Source organism: Megalops cyprinoides, chromosome 7, assembly GCF_013368585.1.
Source record: "Megalops cyprinoides isolate fMegCyp1 chromosome 7, fMegCyp1.pri, whole genome shotgun sequence".
Lineage (NCBI taxonomy): Eukaryota > Metazoa > Chordata > Actinopteri > Elopiformes > Megalopidae > Megalops > Megalops cyprinoides.
The window spans coordinates 32,123,954-32,142,389 of NC_050589.1; the positions used below are offsets into that span (position 1 = coordinate 32,123,954).

At 44.7% G+C, this 18,436-nt stretch overlaps 1 protein-coding gene across 2 annotated transcripts; it reads left to right on the forward strand.

Annotated features, from left to right (window-relative positions):
• The first annotated feature begins 213 nt into the window (after positions 1-213).
• On the forward strand, positions 214-16,077 carry tfcp2 (transcription factor CP2). Of its 2 annotated transcripts, XM_036532919.1 has the most exons (17): positions 214-468; positions 1,209-1,455; positions 3,662-3,813; positions 4,064-4,140; positions 4,293-4,398; positions 4,530-4,636; positions 5,505-5,657; positions 6,748-6,858; positions 7,640-7,728; positions 7,983-8,031; positions 11,065-11,106; positions 11,694-11,787; positions 12,112-12,202; positions 12,474-12,580; positions 13,061-13,203; positions 14,215-14,266; positions 14,398-16,077. In XM_036532919.1, exons 2-17 carry the CDS (start codon positions 1,334-1,336, stop codon positions 14,433-14,435), a joined length of 1,533 nt encoding a protein of 510 aa, XP_036388812.1. In that variant the 5' UTR covers positions 214-468; positions 1,209-1,333; the 3' UTR covers positions 14,436-16,077. The 2 variants fall into 2 exon arrangements, with proteins under 2 accessions (XP_036388812.1, XP_036388813.1); XM_036532920.1 differs by lacking the exons at positions 214-468; positions 11,065-11,106 and having other exon boundaries at positions 1,334-1,455.
• Positions 16,078-18,436: the final 2,359 nt, after the last annotated feature.

Below are 18,436 nucleotides of genomic sequence, written 5' to 3' on the forward strand. Positions count from 1 at the left end.
AGGGAAAAAGGTTTAAAGACAAGGGAGATGAATATCCCATATATTTATCGAAGTATTTTTAGGCATCCATGCAGAGTAGTCTGCAGATACCTTTTCCTCCATCACATTCTGAGGGAGGCAAGAGGTGTGTAGAATTAACTCCACTACAGCAGATGGCGGCCAAGTACATTGAGCATGTCCAGAAACCGCCTGAACATTATCACCGAAGAAGAAGAAGACTGCGGATATTACAACAGCGAGTGGCGAACTAATAAACAAACCGTGATAGCTCGTTGTTCCGCTTATTGTTTTCGTTTTATTTGGATTTGTGGAAGCCTCATCGGATTAATTCATTCATTTTCAACGTCCTGACCTTACTCTACATGCCTGATTATTGATAGCGCTATCTGGCTCAGTAGCTAGATTGCGTTTTCCCAGTTGCGGGCTCACACGGAGACGGAGGGTTTGAGAGATGGCGTGCAGGAAAAGGTGGCTGTTTTAACCAATGCATTCGGTGGTGAGAGTGGGAGATAATTTGCGAAGCGAGGATATAATGAGCTTGTTAGCTAGCTAGTAGGATATCAGACTAGCCAAGGTAGCTATCTTGCTAACTAACAGATTTACTGATGGCTTTTTAATGAACTGGGTACCGTTAGCGATCGAACTAGCTAGTTTGTTAGCTAGCTGGCTAGCTCCATATTTTCCTTAATAGCTGGCTAGATAGAATATTTCATACATTGGTTAACTGTGTGGCTTATCTATCTGTCTATTTGGCTAGCTACGATAGCTACCTTGTTGAGATCTGGAATTGTATCAGGAATGTTGTTGCTGTCAGAATACAGTTGGAGTTTATATTTAACGGTGGTGTATGTCTGTATTGCTGTCCTACTAATTGGTTAGCTATTGGGATGAGTTAATTTCCCTTCTAAAACTTGTGTTAACATCGAAAAGCTACGTAGCTAGCTAACTGGTCAGTCTAGCTATCTGTTTAGTTAAGCCCTTCTTGCTTTAGTGTAATTACTTGCAGTAACTTGTCGAACACTTCATAAACATCTACCATAGCAGATATTTTGCACCAGTGAGGGCACTTATGGATACCTGCGAACATTTTAAAGCCACTAAAATATCTTGGTATAACTAGTCTGAAACATATTAGGAAAAGTCAAGAGATGATGGTCGATTACAGGTATGAGAAGTACTGCGCCTAGCTGTTTGCTTCTTTCACCCAGGTGAAGATATCACGGGTAATTGCGACTGATTCGAGTTTAACGTCGGAATCGAGTGTTCCAGAAAGTCGAAACTTTTCAAGTTCGACTCGAATAGGAACCTTGGAGCTCATCGCGACGCGGTTGTCATGGCTTGGGCTCTGAAGTTACCGCTTGCGGACGAGGTTATCGAATCAGGTCTGGTCCAGGACTTCGATGCCAGTCTCTCCGGGATTGGACAAGAGCTGGGAGCCGGGGCGTACAGCATGAGGTATGATGTGGTGCATGTGTCAACACACTGATGCGATTGCAGTTTGGTAAACGGGGGTTGGTATCGAAGAGTGGAAATTCTTAGGAGGGTGGATTACGGTTATGAATGATTTGTCTTATTAAAAAGGAGGCATTCACTTGGGCTTGATTGCTGGGAAAGTCGTAAAAAAGCAACTTCTTTCTTTATTCATGCTGCAGTGTGGTTTACGGTTGATCCAGTTTATGTGTTTGTCACCCACCGGTCTTTAAATGTCACGATCTTCTGTCCACCGTATTTAGAACCCCAGCCGGGTAACGTGGCCACAGTATCTGTAACACTATCTGCAGGCTGGTCAAGGGAAGCACTCGCTCCACTCAAAGTAGCAGTGTACTGGCCTTAGTAAGCGTTTAGGATTAGTTGTTTGTGTGACTGTGTGTCTGTGTATCTGTAACAGGGATAGAGGTAGTTCAAGTGGTCTGGACGTCAGTCCGTTATCACATCCGCGTTATGATGTGAGGGTTATACTTTAGGTGAATAACAATGGAAGAAAAGACGTTAGTGTGGATCTTGAGAAACATTAAAAGCTGTAGCCTCTTTTCCTTGCTTTGTGTTACCAAAAAAACACGAATCCACAAGAATCCATAGGGGGCTAAATTCCGAATTGAAAGTAAACTTGTTCACATTTATGCAATTTGGTGATAAAAAAAATCATTGTTTTCCCCGCTATTGCACGGTTTATTTAAGACAACAATTTTGCTGTAATGTATATTTTTACACGTTCTTCAGCCAAAACAAGTATCAATAAAACGAACAATTCGCAAGTAAGCTTGAGGCAGGCTCGGAACAGGACATCTCCATTGTTGTTCAGAGAAGGCGAACGAAAAGCCAAACAGACACAAACTTACAGTAAATTTGGCAGTAATGTTTAATGGCCCTGTGATTCCTACTGCAGTATTGACGCTTTGATGGCTGACATAATGGGATCGTAATTGTAAAGTGCTTGTGTGGTCGCTGACGGCGAAACAAATACCTGTGTTCAGATGGAGGAAGCGGCACAGAGTTAGAGACCATGTTATTTGTACACCAGTTACCCTACTGTTTCCTTGGAAACCAAAGGGATTGGAAGGAGTTAGCCTGCTATAAACCACCTCTCCCTTCTTCGCACCCCCTCAGCTCCAAATTCCAAATGTCAGTTAGTTTATACCACCCATCAGCAGTTGCATATAATTAAAGTGAGATAAAAGGAGCTAAGACCCTGGGCTCTGAGCTCATACCACGAGTTATGAAAGAACACATGCAAATTTCATAAGGGGTTTCATGGGGTGCCTTGTAACCTAATAGAGCATTGGGTGGAGTATTTTATGTAGTGTAGTCCATTCTTTGTGTTTAACCAATGAAAGGCATCCAGTGGTAATAAATTTGATGATGAGGATTTGGGGTGGGGAAAAAAATCGATTCATCATGTATCGCGATTTTTTTATAGCACAATACTAAATATCGATACTTCTTCCCAGAATTGATACTTTTTGTGACGTCATATGCGTAATAGTGGAGCTGCACTGCTGTATTGCTTTCACTGACAAATGTGAGCCAAGAGTGGCCGAGAATTCCACCAGGCCTGTAGAGGGCGCTTCTAAACGCTTGGGCTGCTGAATACTGTGACACGAATAAAAATAGTGCCAGAAAAATCGCAATAATCAATACTATCGAATCGCAATACTTGTAGAATCGCAATACGAATCGAATCGGCACCAAAAGTATCGTGATAATATCGTATTGTGACAAAAGCATATCGTCCCAGCCCTAATGAGGATACACTTTTTTAAAAACGGCACTTATCAAGCAATGCAGATATTTTATTGGGCCCTTCTCACACTCTCCATCAGAGAACATAACATTACTATGTTTCTCAAATGCTAACCAAACTCTGTGACATGTGAAATGCTTCATGCTTCATGCCTCAGTTGTCATTTTATCTCTTTTTAAGCTTTAACCTTCAGGGTGTTGTGATCTGTTCATCAGGTGCATTTTGTTATCTGGGCATTTGTGCTCCATGTGTGCTGCCAAACTGCCCGATGTGCGCTCCACAGCGCAGTGGGAGGAAGTTGTGGCCCACGGTGCTGTGGAAATGGTGTCATCTCGGAGTGGACCGATGCGAAACGTGCCTCGGAGACGGCTGGCCGGCCCAACCCGCGTGTCTGATGCTGGTGAAATCCTCTCGTTTCAGCGACGTGCTGGCCCTCCCGATTTTCAAGCAGGAAGAGTCCAACCTGCCCCCTGACAACGAGAACAAGATTCTGCCCTTCCAGTACGTCCTGTGTGCTGCCACCTCCCCTGCCATCAAGCTGCACGATGAGACGCTCACCTACCTCAACCAAGGTCAGCCTCTACCTCGCACTGCGGCGGGGTTCCACAAAGACCGCCGCAGCACTGGTACTTCTGAGATCAGGGCGAGGGCCGGAAAAATCCGCTCGTCATAATGCGCTGGCTGCGTATAACATTCATTCGATGTTGTCTGGTTGCTTGACACCTGAGATGGACTCATTAAGAGGAAAACCATTATAGCCCTTATAAGCGGAATGGTGTGTGGTTCTGACGGTGATGAGCCTTTTTTTGTGGCCTTTTTTAGGACAGTCGTATGAAATTCGAATGCTGGACAATCGGAAAATGGGAGAGCTCCCAGAAATTACCGGCAAGATGGTGAAGGTGGGTGTTTTCCTGACGTTGTGTGGGCCTGCATGATAATTCCTGCGTGTCTGTTTGTGGGTGCTTCACTTTGACGTGCAGTTCCATCTGGCATTGACATTGCTGGTGATCCGGGCAGACTGTTCACAGCCATGTCTTTTCCGTGACCCCAGAGCATCATCCGCGTGGTCTTCCACGACCGCCGCCTGCAGTACACGGAGCACCAGCAGCTGGAGGGCTGGCGCTGGAACAGGCCCGGGGACCGCATCCTTGACCTGGGTGAGCACTGCGCACAGTGTGGGGGGGTAGGGCGGGGGGGTAGCAGCCGTCAGGTTTGCGGGATTGGCTGTGGCAGCGAAGGTTGTTTGTGTGACGGCGTGATGAATGTTCCCGCGTGCGTTTCCGTGCAGATATCCCCATGTCCGTCGGCATCATTGACCCCAGGGCCAATCCCACGCAGCTCAACACGGTCGAGTTCCTGTGGGATCCGTCCAAGAGGACCTCAGTCTTCATCCAGGTACGACGAGGCCCATCACTGCATAGGCTTTCTCACCTCTGTAACTTGTGCATTGTTGTCATGGTGACGGCCCACAGTTGGAGCACTTTGGAAAGGTTGAAAAACAGTCTTTTAATGGCATCTCAAATTTTCCAGGAAGCCAGCTGTGTACAAGCCCATTTAAAGATATTTTTGGAGGATGAAAATTTCATACTTCAGAGAGAGGATTAGCACATTTGTTTTTTTGTACATTTTTGTACATCCGAGTTTATTCTGAAAATAAATACTTTCTTCTTTATTAATAATGCTAAAGCTAAAGCTTTACTGAAGTACACTTTCAGTGAGTGAAATTATGTTTTTTTAGCATAATATAATGCATATCACACAGATTATGTCACTATCAGTGAAAGCTGTGTGTAGACAATTGTTTATACTTTAAGCTGTTGGAGCTAAGGGTGTGTTCACTGTGGTATCGCTGTAAGGCGGGAAAAAATAATAAACGTGCACAGCAGTTTTGTTACACAGCCTCTAGAAATGACTGAATGCGTCTTCAGAGAGATTTAACCAACTCAGATCTGTAATTTATGATTTTGGTGGATAGCTTTTTTTGGCTATGCAGTTTTGTTTTTGTAAAATAAATATTTAAAATTTGAAATGAAAGGGGTAGAATGTGTGTTTGCATCCATTGGAGTTCAGTCTCTGCTGGGGCTGCTGTCTCAGGAAGCACGTCACATTATTGTTCGAGCACGTTCAAAAAAAACCCTCAAAAGTAGTACATCCTGATGACAGATTTTTTTTTGTTTATCTGTTTAATTTCTTTTGTCTTGCTGGACAATGAGAGGAAGTGGGGAATGTGACCGAGACCACTCGCTCTGTCCCCTGTGTGTAGGTGCACTGCATCAGCACAGAGTTCACCATGCGCAAACACGGGGGCGAGAAGGGCGTGCCCTTCCGCATCCAGATTGACACCTTCAAGGAGAATGAGAGCGGGGACTACACCGAGCACCTGCACTCGGCCAGCTGCCAGGTCAAGGTCTTCAAGGTGAGGGACAGATAAGCTCCAGAGGAGAGGGGGGGGGTGTATGTGGGAGGGGGGGGGGGGGTCACTGGCCTATCACCTTCGACTGGGGCCTAGCACCACGGAGCCCTGGAGTCCTGGCCAAGTTTCCAATTTTTGGTCCATACAAGCTCATAATCCCAGAACTGGACGAATTATTATGCTAAATTGATACCGGTGGCTGTGTCCTGGAAGTACTCAACATTTCAACAGCTGCACACGGTCGCCTACTTTAATTTAGCATAGTAATCAAGGCCGTAGCAATATTGCTAACCAGCAGTAATTGCATTTAGCTCTTGTAATTGTCCTTCTGAGTTTGCTGCAGCATGTTTCTTGGTGGAGTCCGACGAGTTCTTGTTGCAATTGTATCTCGTCTTAACATCTTGGATTGTGGTGTGCGTCAGGTTCTACGAGCAGCAATGATTGCCCTTTTTAAACGTCTTATGAGCTGTGAGTGGATATCAAGCCATCTCATAATGTTTGCTGTTTGTTGTTCAGTATTGGTTTTCATGAGCGGAGAAGGGCTGCCAGCAATTAATTAATTAATGTGTCAACAAAAATGGCAGGTTCCTGTAAGTTGTTTTCACTCCTTGTCGAGCAGCAAAAAGCAACAGTAGAGCCATGATATGAGAGAAAAAACATGAAGCTTAAAAATGCAAACTGAGCAGAAGGGGAAGATGAGGAATTTATTGAGCTGTGGCAAGAGCGTGAGGGTTTATTTAATCCATCCGTAAACAGCTACCACTACAAACAACAGAGGTGCAAGGAGTGGAGAGAAATGGGCAGAGAGAAACAATTGGTTACTGTGTGTGCCCTGGAGTTACGTGGAGTGCCTTATAACCTTGTAGAACACTATATAGTCTCAAAATCACCCTGATGTTGGAGCTGTTGTGTGTCAGCTCCAGCTGGGAGGGGGGGGGGGGTGTGGCTGATGGTTTCGGTGGGTATTGATTGAGAGTCTTGGCATGTGTATGCGTGCGCGTTAAATAAAAAGCGGGCCCTTCTCGCACTGTTTGTGAGTCAGAAGCTGATGAAAGTCGGAAGTGCTAATGATTCTCCCTCGCCCCGCTTTCAGCCGAAAGGAGCAGACAGGAAGCAGAAGACGGACCGCGAGAAGATGGAAAAGAGGGCGCCACAGGAGAAGGAGAAGTACCAGCCCTCCTACGAGACCACCATCCTGACTGAGGTTTGTGTCGAAAGGGAGAGAGGGAGGAAAGATGGACCGCTAGTGCAAAGGTGGAAGAGAGTGGAAGCTGAAAGATGTTTAAAGAAGTGCGAGTCTTTAGGGTGTGGGAGTACTTGGTTCCAAGACACTTTCGCTGTTACATGCAGACTCATCTGTTGTGGCAGATGACAAATCATCTTGTATACATCATTCCTGTTCTGTATTTAGTGCTGAAACTGTGAATTGCTGCAAAAATTGAGAAAGTAAATGGGAAGAGTCACTTATAACAGGTGGAAACCATTAGTTATTGTTTGTTGTTTGTGTGAATACAGACTCACAATAAAAGTATCACAAAGGACGTTTCTGTTCTTCAACAAAACATACAAAAGTTATCCAGTTTTTTTGTTAGTCGGGTGTGACATTTGCTTCATGAGTCTTTATTGACACATTAAGCTTTGTGTCATCTGCAGTGCAAGTGTTCTCCATATCTTATAGTAGTGGCATGTAGAATGAGAAAAGCATGGGCCCAAGAACAGAGCCTTGTAGGACACCACATCTTAATCCATATAAGTCTCTAAATATATTAGAGTTTTATTTTAAAACAGAAGTTAGGATGATGTAAATCAGCATGCTGGCAAGGCTAACTAGGTTGTCAAATAAAGAGCTGAATACAGTTAAACAAGCATCGGCTCAGACGTGGAGCATGGTAATGAAATCAGCGGAACAGCTGGCCTGCAGGGTAAGCTGATGAAGTATGAATGAAGAGACTGAATAAGTAATATTAATGTGTCTCTCACTGCAGTGCTCTCCTTGGCCAGAGGCCACCTACGTCAACAACTCCCCTTCACCTGGTTTCAACAGCACCCACAACAGTTTCCCTGTGGGAGAAGGGTAGGTCACCAGGGCAGCGCTCCAGTTAAATAGATACGTCTGTCCTTGAGGTCTCCGCGTTCCCTCCAGACGATATCAGCTGTATTTCCACCTGCAAGTTTTAACTGTTCTTTTTTTTTTTTAACTCTGCTGCCTCCGGTAATGTGAGATGAACTTTGATTGTTTTTCCTCTGTTGTACCTATTGGTTGTATATTTGGGGGGAAGGGGTTCGGATCTGGGCGTGTTTTTGATTGAACTCCTCTCTCATTCCCAGTAATGGTTCTCCCAATCACCAGCCAGAGCCTGTGGTGCAGGTGGCAGACGTAAGTACCTGCGCCTTCCCCATGCTGCACCACCCACTGTGTGTAGAGCTTGGTTCACTTTAATGCCCATTTTTACATAACGTTTTCATAGTCTTATAATGGCCCCCACAAATCAAGTCTCCAGGGAAACTGCATTGTCAGGACCCCCTGAAAAGACGTTTGGCAGCTGTGTGACCAGCAGTGGATGCTTTTACATATGCTTCTGTGGAGCACTGAAGAGCGCGGTGCGGCTTGTTTTGCGAAATTAGTCATGCGTGAACGCGGCCTGCTCGGTGGATTGCACAAGATTGTCACACTAGCTCTTAAGGTGGCCCTCAGTTGTGACAGGAACTACCTCCTTTTGAGTTCGCTGTGGTCCCTGTGTTGCGTTAACAGCGAGAAGGGGAAGTGAATAACGAGGCGTGTGCGCATGTTGCTGTATTAAAGAGGAAAAGAAAAGAAGATGTCCTGCAAGCGTGACATAGGGTGCTGAAGACACCGAGTCACTCGTAACAATACGGGCAGCCAGAAGCGCTGTATCAGAATTGGGGTTTGAACCCTTGTCAGGGTGCCAGTCTGTGAGCTGTCTGTAAATGCGGGGCCATTTTAGATGTTTTGCTTTGCAATATCAAGAAAATTCCCCACAATCATGGTCTTGACTTGAGGAGTGGAAGCGCTCCCACTAGTGTGGACAACTGGCAACACTGAAAGAAACTGGGGGCTAAATTTACATTCAGCATGAAGGTCAGCAGAGTGTTAGTTAGCAGACTGATACCCAGGCTAGCTAAACACGAAGATGCAGGTAGGGAAGAAAATCAGTGACCTTTTTGGAATGTACATCAGGTTTCTTGTGACACATGCAGTGAAGCATTCTCACACGCAGTAGTTTTGAATACGGATCTAAGTGCCGTTTTATCTGGAACTACAGGTACTACAGGTAGGCCCACAGCATATGTGAAAGCACCCAGTGGCCTTGTGTGACCAGGATATCAGAGAGCTCCAGTGGAGTAGATTGGATTTAGGCGGGACAGGCGGAACATGTCTAGAGTACAGACAGAACAGTAGAGACTGAAGCAATGACTGAACCATCCAGAAGGGAGACAACCATTCCTTTGTTTGCGTGTTACTGAAGGTTATTTCGTTTAAGGCATATTTAGGAAAAATGACGGTCTTCAACAGAACGCAGACACTTGCTGGTCATTTAAAATACAGAAGTCCTTTCCTCTCTCGCCAAGTACAAAGGGCTTCCTCTGTTTGTTTATTTTGGCTTGACTGCTTAAAACGATGGAACACCTCCTTTTGAGTACAGCTGCACTGTATCTTGTCACATGTTTAACATGTAAGATTTCATTTTTCTTTTTCTTAAATGACAAGCTCCAATCTAAAGTGATGCGATTCAAGATAACGTATTGCTACATACCTTGCGTGTGTGAAAACAGATGATGGGAGAGAAGAGGGGAGATTGCACTGGTTGTCTGTCACCATTCATCTTTGGCACTAATATTTAATCCAGAGTCATCCCAGTTAAATCGCTGTCCTCTAATTCCTTGTGTGCGCCCATTTCACTGTTCCCCTGATTTCACTCAAGGTCAGTCTGCTTCTCCAGAGTTGGCAAAAGCGCACAGCTGTCTTCTGTGTGAAATCATCCATTAGTTCAGCACATTTTTTTGCCCCCCTGCTTATTTATTTACTTTTATATTTTTCAAAAGTCATTCCAATTATTTTTTCGAAGATTAAATGCCAGATTATTAGTCAGGTATAGCATGTGTTAGAACCATAACCCAGCCCATACATTTCACCATGAGGAGCCCCATATCCAAAAGACATTACTTTGTGATGTTTCTTATGTGCTTTTGGTGCTGAGCAGTTTGTCTTGTTTGCTTCTTCATCATTGTGCTCATAGCCCCTTTTTGTGAATTGATAAGGTATATATTAGTTTCTCATGCAGCTCTGTTGTAGGATAACTGCTTTATTAGACCTTGTGGAAGCTATTCATAATCACTGTGTTTGCAAAACTCCCAGCAGAGTGACAAAAAACCAAAAAAAAAGTTTAAACAGCAGAAACTCCCACTACAATGATTAAAACCTAACTGAATTGACATATTGTTAAAAGGCACCTCGGGTGGTTCTGTGGTCAGATAAAGTACTGGGAAAATGGTTGGCTGTTATTGAATTCTGTGAAGGCAACTGACTTTGTGTTTAGTAAATCCACCCAAATGCTTTCCTCCTCTAATTGACCTTTTCCCCAGAATACCAAAAATGAATGAATGAATTAGATGCGTGTTAAATGATAATACCGAGGTGACATACAGAGTCATTGTCAAGGAACAGCCCTGTGTGCCCTTTAAGTTGCTGTTAGGGACTGTGCTGGTCTGATATTTCCTGGGTGGTGTAACTGATGGAACCGTGGAGTGTGAGACCAGTAACGTTCCTCTTTGGGAATGTCCGTTTTGCAAAGTCGAGCATTACGCAAACATACCCATAAACAAGTGTGTTTAACACATGCCCTCCTCCCCCGCCCCTTTGCTACCTGCTTCCTGTTTAGAACAAAGGGGAGGGAGGCTGGTAGAGGGCGGGGGGGCGGGGGGGTAGCCTGCCCTGCTGATATCACGTGTCGAGATGCCTCCACCTGGAAAGGGTCATGTTGCTCCCCCAGTCCATTTTACACGAGGTGACTGATTGGTTACTGTCCTGTCAGTCACAGCTGTGTGTAGGCAGGGGGCGGGGAAAGGCAGAAAATAGTGTACTGTGGAATATTTTTCCCCCCTCCACATGTGCACTTGTTTCGTTAGAGATGAGCAAGTTTAGCCATTGTGATTGGACTGTGGCTCAGAAAGATTGTTCTCTCATGAGTAAGCAAAGCTTTAGGTATAGTCATGTCTAGTGTCTAATTTATGATGAAGCAGGTCAAACTAGACCAATAGGTGACCCTTTCCAGACTGAGAAGTAAGTGCCTTGTATGACGTGTCTCTGCTGGGCAGGCTAGGGGGAGGGGATGGTGGTGTGGAAATGAACAAGTAAAGTTGTAAAAATGAGAGACATTCTGCCTTACAGTTGTCGTCCCATCTACTTAGAAGAGACAGTGAAAGCCCTCAGGTACCTATGAATTTATTTGATGATATATTTTTTTAGCTTTGATGTTGTACTGTTTTTCATCTTACAGGGGAATGTGGGAACTCCGCTGTGGGTTAAATGTTGACTTTTGTTGTCCAGGTCCCCAATTTTTGTTTCTTCTCAGTATTAGAAGAAGCGTAATTCTCGTTCCCTGAATGTGGGGGTTTGTCAAAGATTTATTAACCTCAAGCAATTGAAAATTGGGGGGGGGGGGGGACGTTTGGCTTGCCACAAATAGAAATGATCTATCAGTGAATTTAAAGTGGGTGGCAGTGTGATAACTGCAGAGAATTGGGGGCCTGTGTGCAGTAAATCATTTTGTTTGGGATGGGAAAGTCTCTAACTTGCGTTAAGCTCCAGTAAGAGGTGTGTATTAATGGGTACATATTCTTCTTTTTAGCATGTTATGGAATTGGATTCAACCCAAAAAAGCATCTGTGTCTTGTGTGTGCGTGCGTGTCTGATTTTGCTTAAAAGACGACGGGCTCTACAAAATAAAAATTACTTATTTTATAAGGCATTTTAATTACCCTCTCTGGTGCTCTGTCTCTCTGTTCTGGAACATTTAGAATCTGTTGCCCACAGCAACTCCTCAGGAGGCTCAGCAGTGGCTCCATAGAAACCGATTCTCACCATTTTGCAGGCTCTTCACCAACTTCTCAGGTAAGAGAAGGGCCTGCTGTGGGACCATGACCATTCTCGGAAGAGGAAGTGTGAAGAAAATGGCATTGTGATTTGCTTATTTTAACAGAATGAGATCAGTGCCAGAATTCAATTAGAGATTCAAGATCTCCGAAGATCTCAGAAGACTGCAGATTTTGGAGTGGTGTTCTTTTGTGTGCTGTGATTTACTTGCATCAGTGCTCGTTTGTTGTGATTGCGGCCTCACTCGTGTCTGTGTGTGTGTGTGTTGTGTGTGTGTGTTGTGTGTGTGTGTTGTGTGTGTGTGTGTGTGTGTGTGTGTGTGTGTGTGTGCGCACGCAACAGGGGCAGACCTTCTGAAACTGACGCGGGAGGACGTTATTCAGATCTGTGGGCCAGCTGACGGGATCCGACTCTTTAACGCTCTGAAAGGCCGGTGAGGAATGGGTCTTGTCACAGCTCTGTCACAGTCTTGTGGAGCTCTGCTGCTGTTGTCATGTATTGTGTGAGTGTGCGTGTGTGTGTTTTTGTGTTGGTTCCTGTGTGTGTGTGTGTGTAACCAGGCCTCAGCATTGCATCTTGTCCCGCACCTTGCAGCCAGGGCCCGGGGAGGGGCGGGGAGGCCCGCGGGGCGACTCAGGCGGGTTGGGTGAGGTGTGTTTGCGCGGGGGAAACGGACCTTTGTGAGCCTTGTCCTGTGTGTGCAGGGTGGTGCGTCCGCGGCTCACTGTGTATGTGTGCCAGGAGTCCCAGCAGGCCCGGGAGGAGCAGCAGAAACAGGAGAACGGAGACGCCGCCAGCAGCACATTCTTCGGTCAGTGTTTCCACCACTGTCCCATACCAAAGAGCGGTTATGGGGACTACAATGAGATGAACAATTGTACAGATAGCTGTAGCAGCATGCTATGCACAATTATACTAGTCAGTGTTCCAGCTGAAGCAATTAAATCTTTCAATAACAAAGGGATGCAAAGTCAAGGGAGTGGAGATTAGCCTGCATGAAACTCTATGTAAATGCAATAAAAAAGGGAGCCGAAAGCAGTCCGCTGGGTGAAAGCGAATTTATTGTGCTTCTGACCTCTGCTGGACAGCTGTTGTCACAGTGCAGGGCGATCAAACAATTGCCATCGCTCATTTGTATGAGTTGCAGATCATTTTCAGGTTTCCACAAAATACTATGAAGGAAGTAAAACATTTCGTTTGCATTTAAAATGCTGTTAGAATCATGGGTGAGGGAGGGGGTGGGGTATTCCCTGAGCCCCCGGATCTGATTACCTGCTCTCCTTTCTCTCAGTGTACCACGCCATTTACCTGGAGGACCTGACGGCCGTGGAACTGACAGAGAAGATTGCACAACTTTTCAACATCTCGCCACGACAGATAAGTCAGATCTTCAAACAGGGCCCCACTGGCATCCACGTACTGGTCAGCGATGAGGTAAGGGCCATCCCACTCTGCCCCCAGTGGCCAACATGTGACATTGCCCCATACAGTTTAAAGTATTTTACGTTTTGGCATTTAGCAGATGCTCTTATCCAGGGCGACTTACATAGGTTACAATTTTTTATACAGCGGGATATTTACTGAGACAATTCTAGGTTAAGTACCTTGTACAACAGCAGGGAATCGAACTGGCAACCTTTCAGTTACAAGTCCAGCTCCTTACGTGCTATGCTACACTGCCACCCAATTCAGGTGGGTGTTTTGATAAAACTCTGGCCAGCTCAGTCCACCGTTTTATAAAAACACATTTTACATTACTTTTTCCATTTATACAGCTGGATAATTCAGAGTTAATTTGGAGGACAGCACCTTACACCTTGCCCAGCAGTGTGCCAGAATGGAAATGAACAGGCAGCCTTTGGGTTACAAGCCCTGCTCCTTACCACTACACTACCCTCCTACCTATGATTGCGTTGGTTATTCCTTGCCTTAACTAAACAAGGAGCCCACACCAAAGAGTCCTATTCTTATTTAAACAATGAAAGAATTTGGATATTCTTAGTGTGGTTCCTTAGCCAACTCATACAACCCCCAGAATGCATTTTGATTGACTAACTACACAGTGCATTTTGGGAACTGGAGGCCAAAAGGAGCAATGGTGATGGTATCGCTGCTCTGTACAGCTGAAATCTATTCTGTTTGATTGATCAAGGGCAACCTCTTTAACTTACACTGGGCTTATTATTAGGGCTTATACTGGGAGGCTGACTTGTTGCAAGAGTGTGAAATATCCACTCACTTCAGATTCACTGTAGCAGGGAAATGTAATGCTCAGGCATCTGAGCCAGTGAAGATTTGAATAATGAAAGGGAGAGCTCTCTGCCCCTGAGACTGTTTTGTGCATTTCATTTGGGTAACCATTCAATTGTAAGGTAAGGAGCAATTTAAGCAATGTTATTTTGCCGTTGAGCACTGCCTTAACACACAGTCTTTACTGCATTGCAGATGATCCAGAATTTCCAGGATGAGACGTGTTTTGTCCTGGACACAATGAAAGGTAAGGAGCAGTGCATTCTGGGTGGACGTGCTGCAATCTCAAAAACGACTCCGCTCGCTGCGTTTCTGGGGAGAAATCGATACGGTGAAAGCGCCCTGCACCGAATGAGCAGCCTCTGTTTCCTTTGACAGCTGAGACTAACGATGGCTACCACATCATCCTGAAGTGAGGATGCGTCGGCCGTCGCCGAAGGGAGGAGAAAGCGAAGAGAGCTGGATGACTGAAAATAAAAACCCCGCCCCTCTGACCCTCGCTTCTTTAGCACTGCCACGCCCACGCCCACACCACCCCCCTCCCCCAACCTGCCTCTCCTAGCGCCACCAACCTGTGCTCCTACACTGCACTGAAGGTCATCCGATTGCCTTGCTAGAATGCACTTGGAATTCTCAAGACGATGCCGCTGAGGCATTATGGGATTGAGGATATACCACACCTTCTTTTTTTTTTTATATATATTGATTTACCTTGTTGTCTTATTCTAAGGATGTGACTGTGTTTGTGCTGCCCAGCCCAGCCTAGCCCAGCTCAGCCCGCTTTTGTTACCTTTTTCTTTTTTTCCTTCTGTTCTTTCTCGCTCGGGTGTTCTTAAGCCAGTGTCCCACTCGCTCCCTCTCCGATGTCCCCCATATCACCCGACCTGTGGTGTGCCAAAGCTAACACTCCAAACTCTGACTGTGCTGGCAGCTTTTTTTTTTAATGTACCAGCAAACACTGTTGGCTTGCTTATTGGGTGACGCTTGATCCGGATACTGACCCTCCCTGCATCATTATTCGCATTCATTGAGCAGGAGTCTGTGGGACATTTTTTTTTGTTTGTTCGTTTGTTTGCTTTGGACGCTTTCATTTGGGCAAGACCAGCAGGGTGATGAGATCGGGTTTGGCCATGCATTGACACTGTGCACCTCCGAAGCCAGTGCAGCACGGACACTGAGAAGCATGCACAAAGCGATGCTGGAGAAGAACTCACAAAAGTGCATGAACAGCGATAGAAAAACTTGATCTGAAAGGTTATGTTCTAGAATGAAACCACTGTGAAAGCCTAGCATTTCTAGTTTGCAACTGTGTGTCTTGCTGTTTCTTGTGAGAGCTGTTGGTGGCGCTGTGCTATGGGAAAAAAAAAAGATCCTAGTTCTCTGTTTTAAGCGAGTGGAAAGAGTTAGGAGGACTGAAGGCAGTAGGCGTAAACCCTGTTTTCTTTGTCAACGTGAATACTGACTCACTATTGGATGTGGATCTTTAAAAAAGAAAAAAAAAGAAAAAAAACACTGTGATATGGACATCCCTTCTGTTTTGAATCCAATTCTCTGGTAGATCTGCTTGAGTGATTGCTGTAATCGGTTTCAGTGCCATGGGATGCAGTGAAGACGGAGCAGACAAACCAGGCTGAAGCCAGTTTCTCCTTGATTTTATTGTCTGGTCTGCCACCCCCCACCTCCCCCAAAAGAATGCTGACCCTACTTTCCATCAGAGATTCTCTCTTTCTCCCTCATGTCTCTGATATAATACGGCTTTTTAAAAATGAAGTGTCAAGATCTTCAAAGGCGTTTGTGCAGGGGAAAAAAATCTTTATGTGAAAAGATTTAAGAAAAAAGTAACCACATTTACCCATTTTTATCTTTTATTATTTTTTTTTATACCTGCGTTGTTCTCATCACCTGGCGGCTCGTTGAGAAACAGGCAGGCTTGGAAATCTTAACCCCTGAGGACTAACGCTGGGGCACAGGGTATGAGTGTCCTGGAGAGGTGTCCCTGATGTCACTGACCTCACAGACTGCTGGAGTCTGTGTGTGACTGTATTTGTGACTGTATGTCTGTGTGTGTGTGTGTGTGTGTGTGTGTGTGTGTGTGTGTGCGCGTATGAGCGTGTGTGTGTGTGCGTGTGCGTGTGAGCGTGTGTGCGTGTGCCTGTGTATATGGAGTGACCACGGCTCCCGCCACTGTCCACAGTGGTAGAAACAGCAGGCAGTTACGGCGCAGCACCAGTATGCCTATAAGAGAGGTGCAGAGAGCAAGTTCATAATGTTTCTACAATGTTATGTTAAAGTTTGTCACCCTCGTCACAACTGTAAGAATTAGAAGCTGGGAAAAAAAAAAGTTTGGGTCAAAAATATTTCGTATTCCTTGAATAGCTTTGACTTCAATCCTCTGTTGGCTTAGAAGAAAGTCTACAAAATCATGAATTGTTTATGACCTTTTTTTTAATTGCAGTAAGCCGTTTAGTGATATTCCCACTCTCTGATACTAATTCCTCTGGCAAGTTGTCGGTTTCCCGTGCTGGAACTGCATGAGCAATGCTAGTTGTAGTTTTTGTTGGTAATCAGCTGTGCTAGATGCATAGGTGAAATTTTCTAATTAGGGTGGCGAAATGTACGTAGTCCATCTTTGCCCCGTGCTCATATCATCAGAGGGATTAAACTACTACCCCCCACGAGCGGCTTGTTTCTTTATTGCTGTTGTAACATTCATTTCAAATTCACCAATGCTCTTGAGACATAGGCTCTAGAGAAGATATGCCACTCCTCCATTAGTCTTTTCATTTTAACTGTAGGCATTTGGGATGATAAAAACCTAAGCCCAGCATCAAGACTAAGCCATATAGACACCATTATTTGTGTAGGACAAAATGGCTAGTATACTTTAATCTAGAATTAATGTTATTTGGGCCATTTTTCTTTTTTTTCTTAAAATATAGACATCCCTGGATATGAACACTGCTTACTGCTGGTATTGAAAGTCATTTGTGCAAATTCATTAAAAAGAATAATAAATTGTGCACTCTTACCTTCCCTTCAGGAATGTCATTTTGTAGCCAGCATGAAATGACGCAAATTGATGTCAGTTTTGTTGGAGTTTTTCCATCTCTTCCCAATCCCCGTGTTCTCCACAACAGGGTGGTTTTTGGAAAGAGAATTCAGCTTTGTATGAAACAATGGGCCACAGGCTTTCAAACTTGGGTCACGCGGAGCTCTCCTGAGGACGGCAAGAGATTATTTGAGCGCTTTCAGCTCCGAGACGTGTGCTCCTGTTTGGCCACAGCGTTTTCTGCATTCCAGTCCTGAAAATGTTTCCAAACTGTTTTAGGCCACAAAGTCAAAAGCCAAGGTCACAGAGGATGATGGTAGTGTTTTCTGGACTTCTGGATTTTCTCTGGCTCGGCCAATTAGAGGGTACAAATTCTGGCCTTTGCCTTCTGGCGTATTGCCTTCATACAAAAAATATGTGAAAAATGAATTTGGTATTCTCCTGGGTCACACTAAATGCTAGCCGTTTGCTGCCTTTGAGATTTATACATAGTATGTATTCATGTGTACTTCACTTATTTGCCTACAGTTCCCAGCATGCAGATGTACGGCTCAAAATCATACCAGCAATGCAAAATGGAGCAGTCACAGCATTATCATGTTTTGTGCACACACTTTTTTCCATATTTGTCATGTTACAACCTGTGCAGTCAAATATAAATGTAGAGAATTATAAGCTAGGTCATTATTGTGCAGTTACACATATTTGTGTGCTGTTTATTAATTGCTGAATAACATTACCTGATTCCCACTATACGAGCAAAGATTGAAACAATTGCCTATTTTTTTTCCATGGAAGTGTGTTAAGTTATGTCCCCCAATGACCATGCCAACTGTAAGAAATGTATTCTGGTATTTCCTACTAAGAATGCATTTGCTGTAGAATTTATTTGCCAGTCCATTATTCCAGGAGAGACGGCTCAAGTCTGAATGCCTCTGAATCGCTCAGCTATCGTATTAGCCCCAGTAGATGCCTGAGGAGTGCAGCCGGATGCCCATCGGAATTGTGGTCATATGTGTGAAGGCGCTCAAAAAAGGTCGAGTGCCAAGGTCACAGGGGCTGCTGTTGAATATTTCAAGTTTCAGATTTCTTATGAATTATACATCTACAACTCTTTTTCAGCTGTTGTCTGTGTCTGTGTCCCATTCTGCATTCTTGCAATATTTGTACACTATAGATGGCAGTCTACTACCTCAGCGCTTGCAAAAATATGAAGTCTATGTCCAGCTCTGTATTGTATTTATTTTCCTATTTGTACACTATTTTCAAATTTTCACATTCCTGGCCATGTTTGGTACTTTATTTCATAGAGGAAGTCATCCTGTTCCCCCCTACAGACTGCCTCGTTTCAGAGGTTGGGCAAGGCAT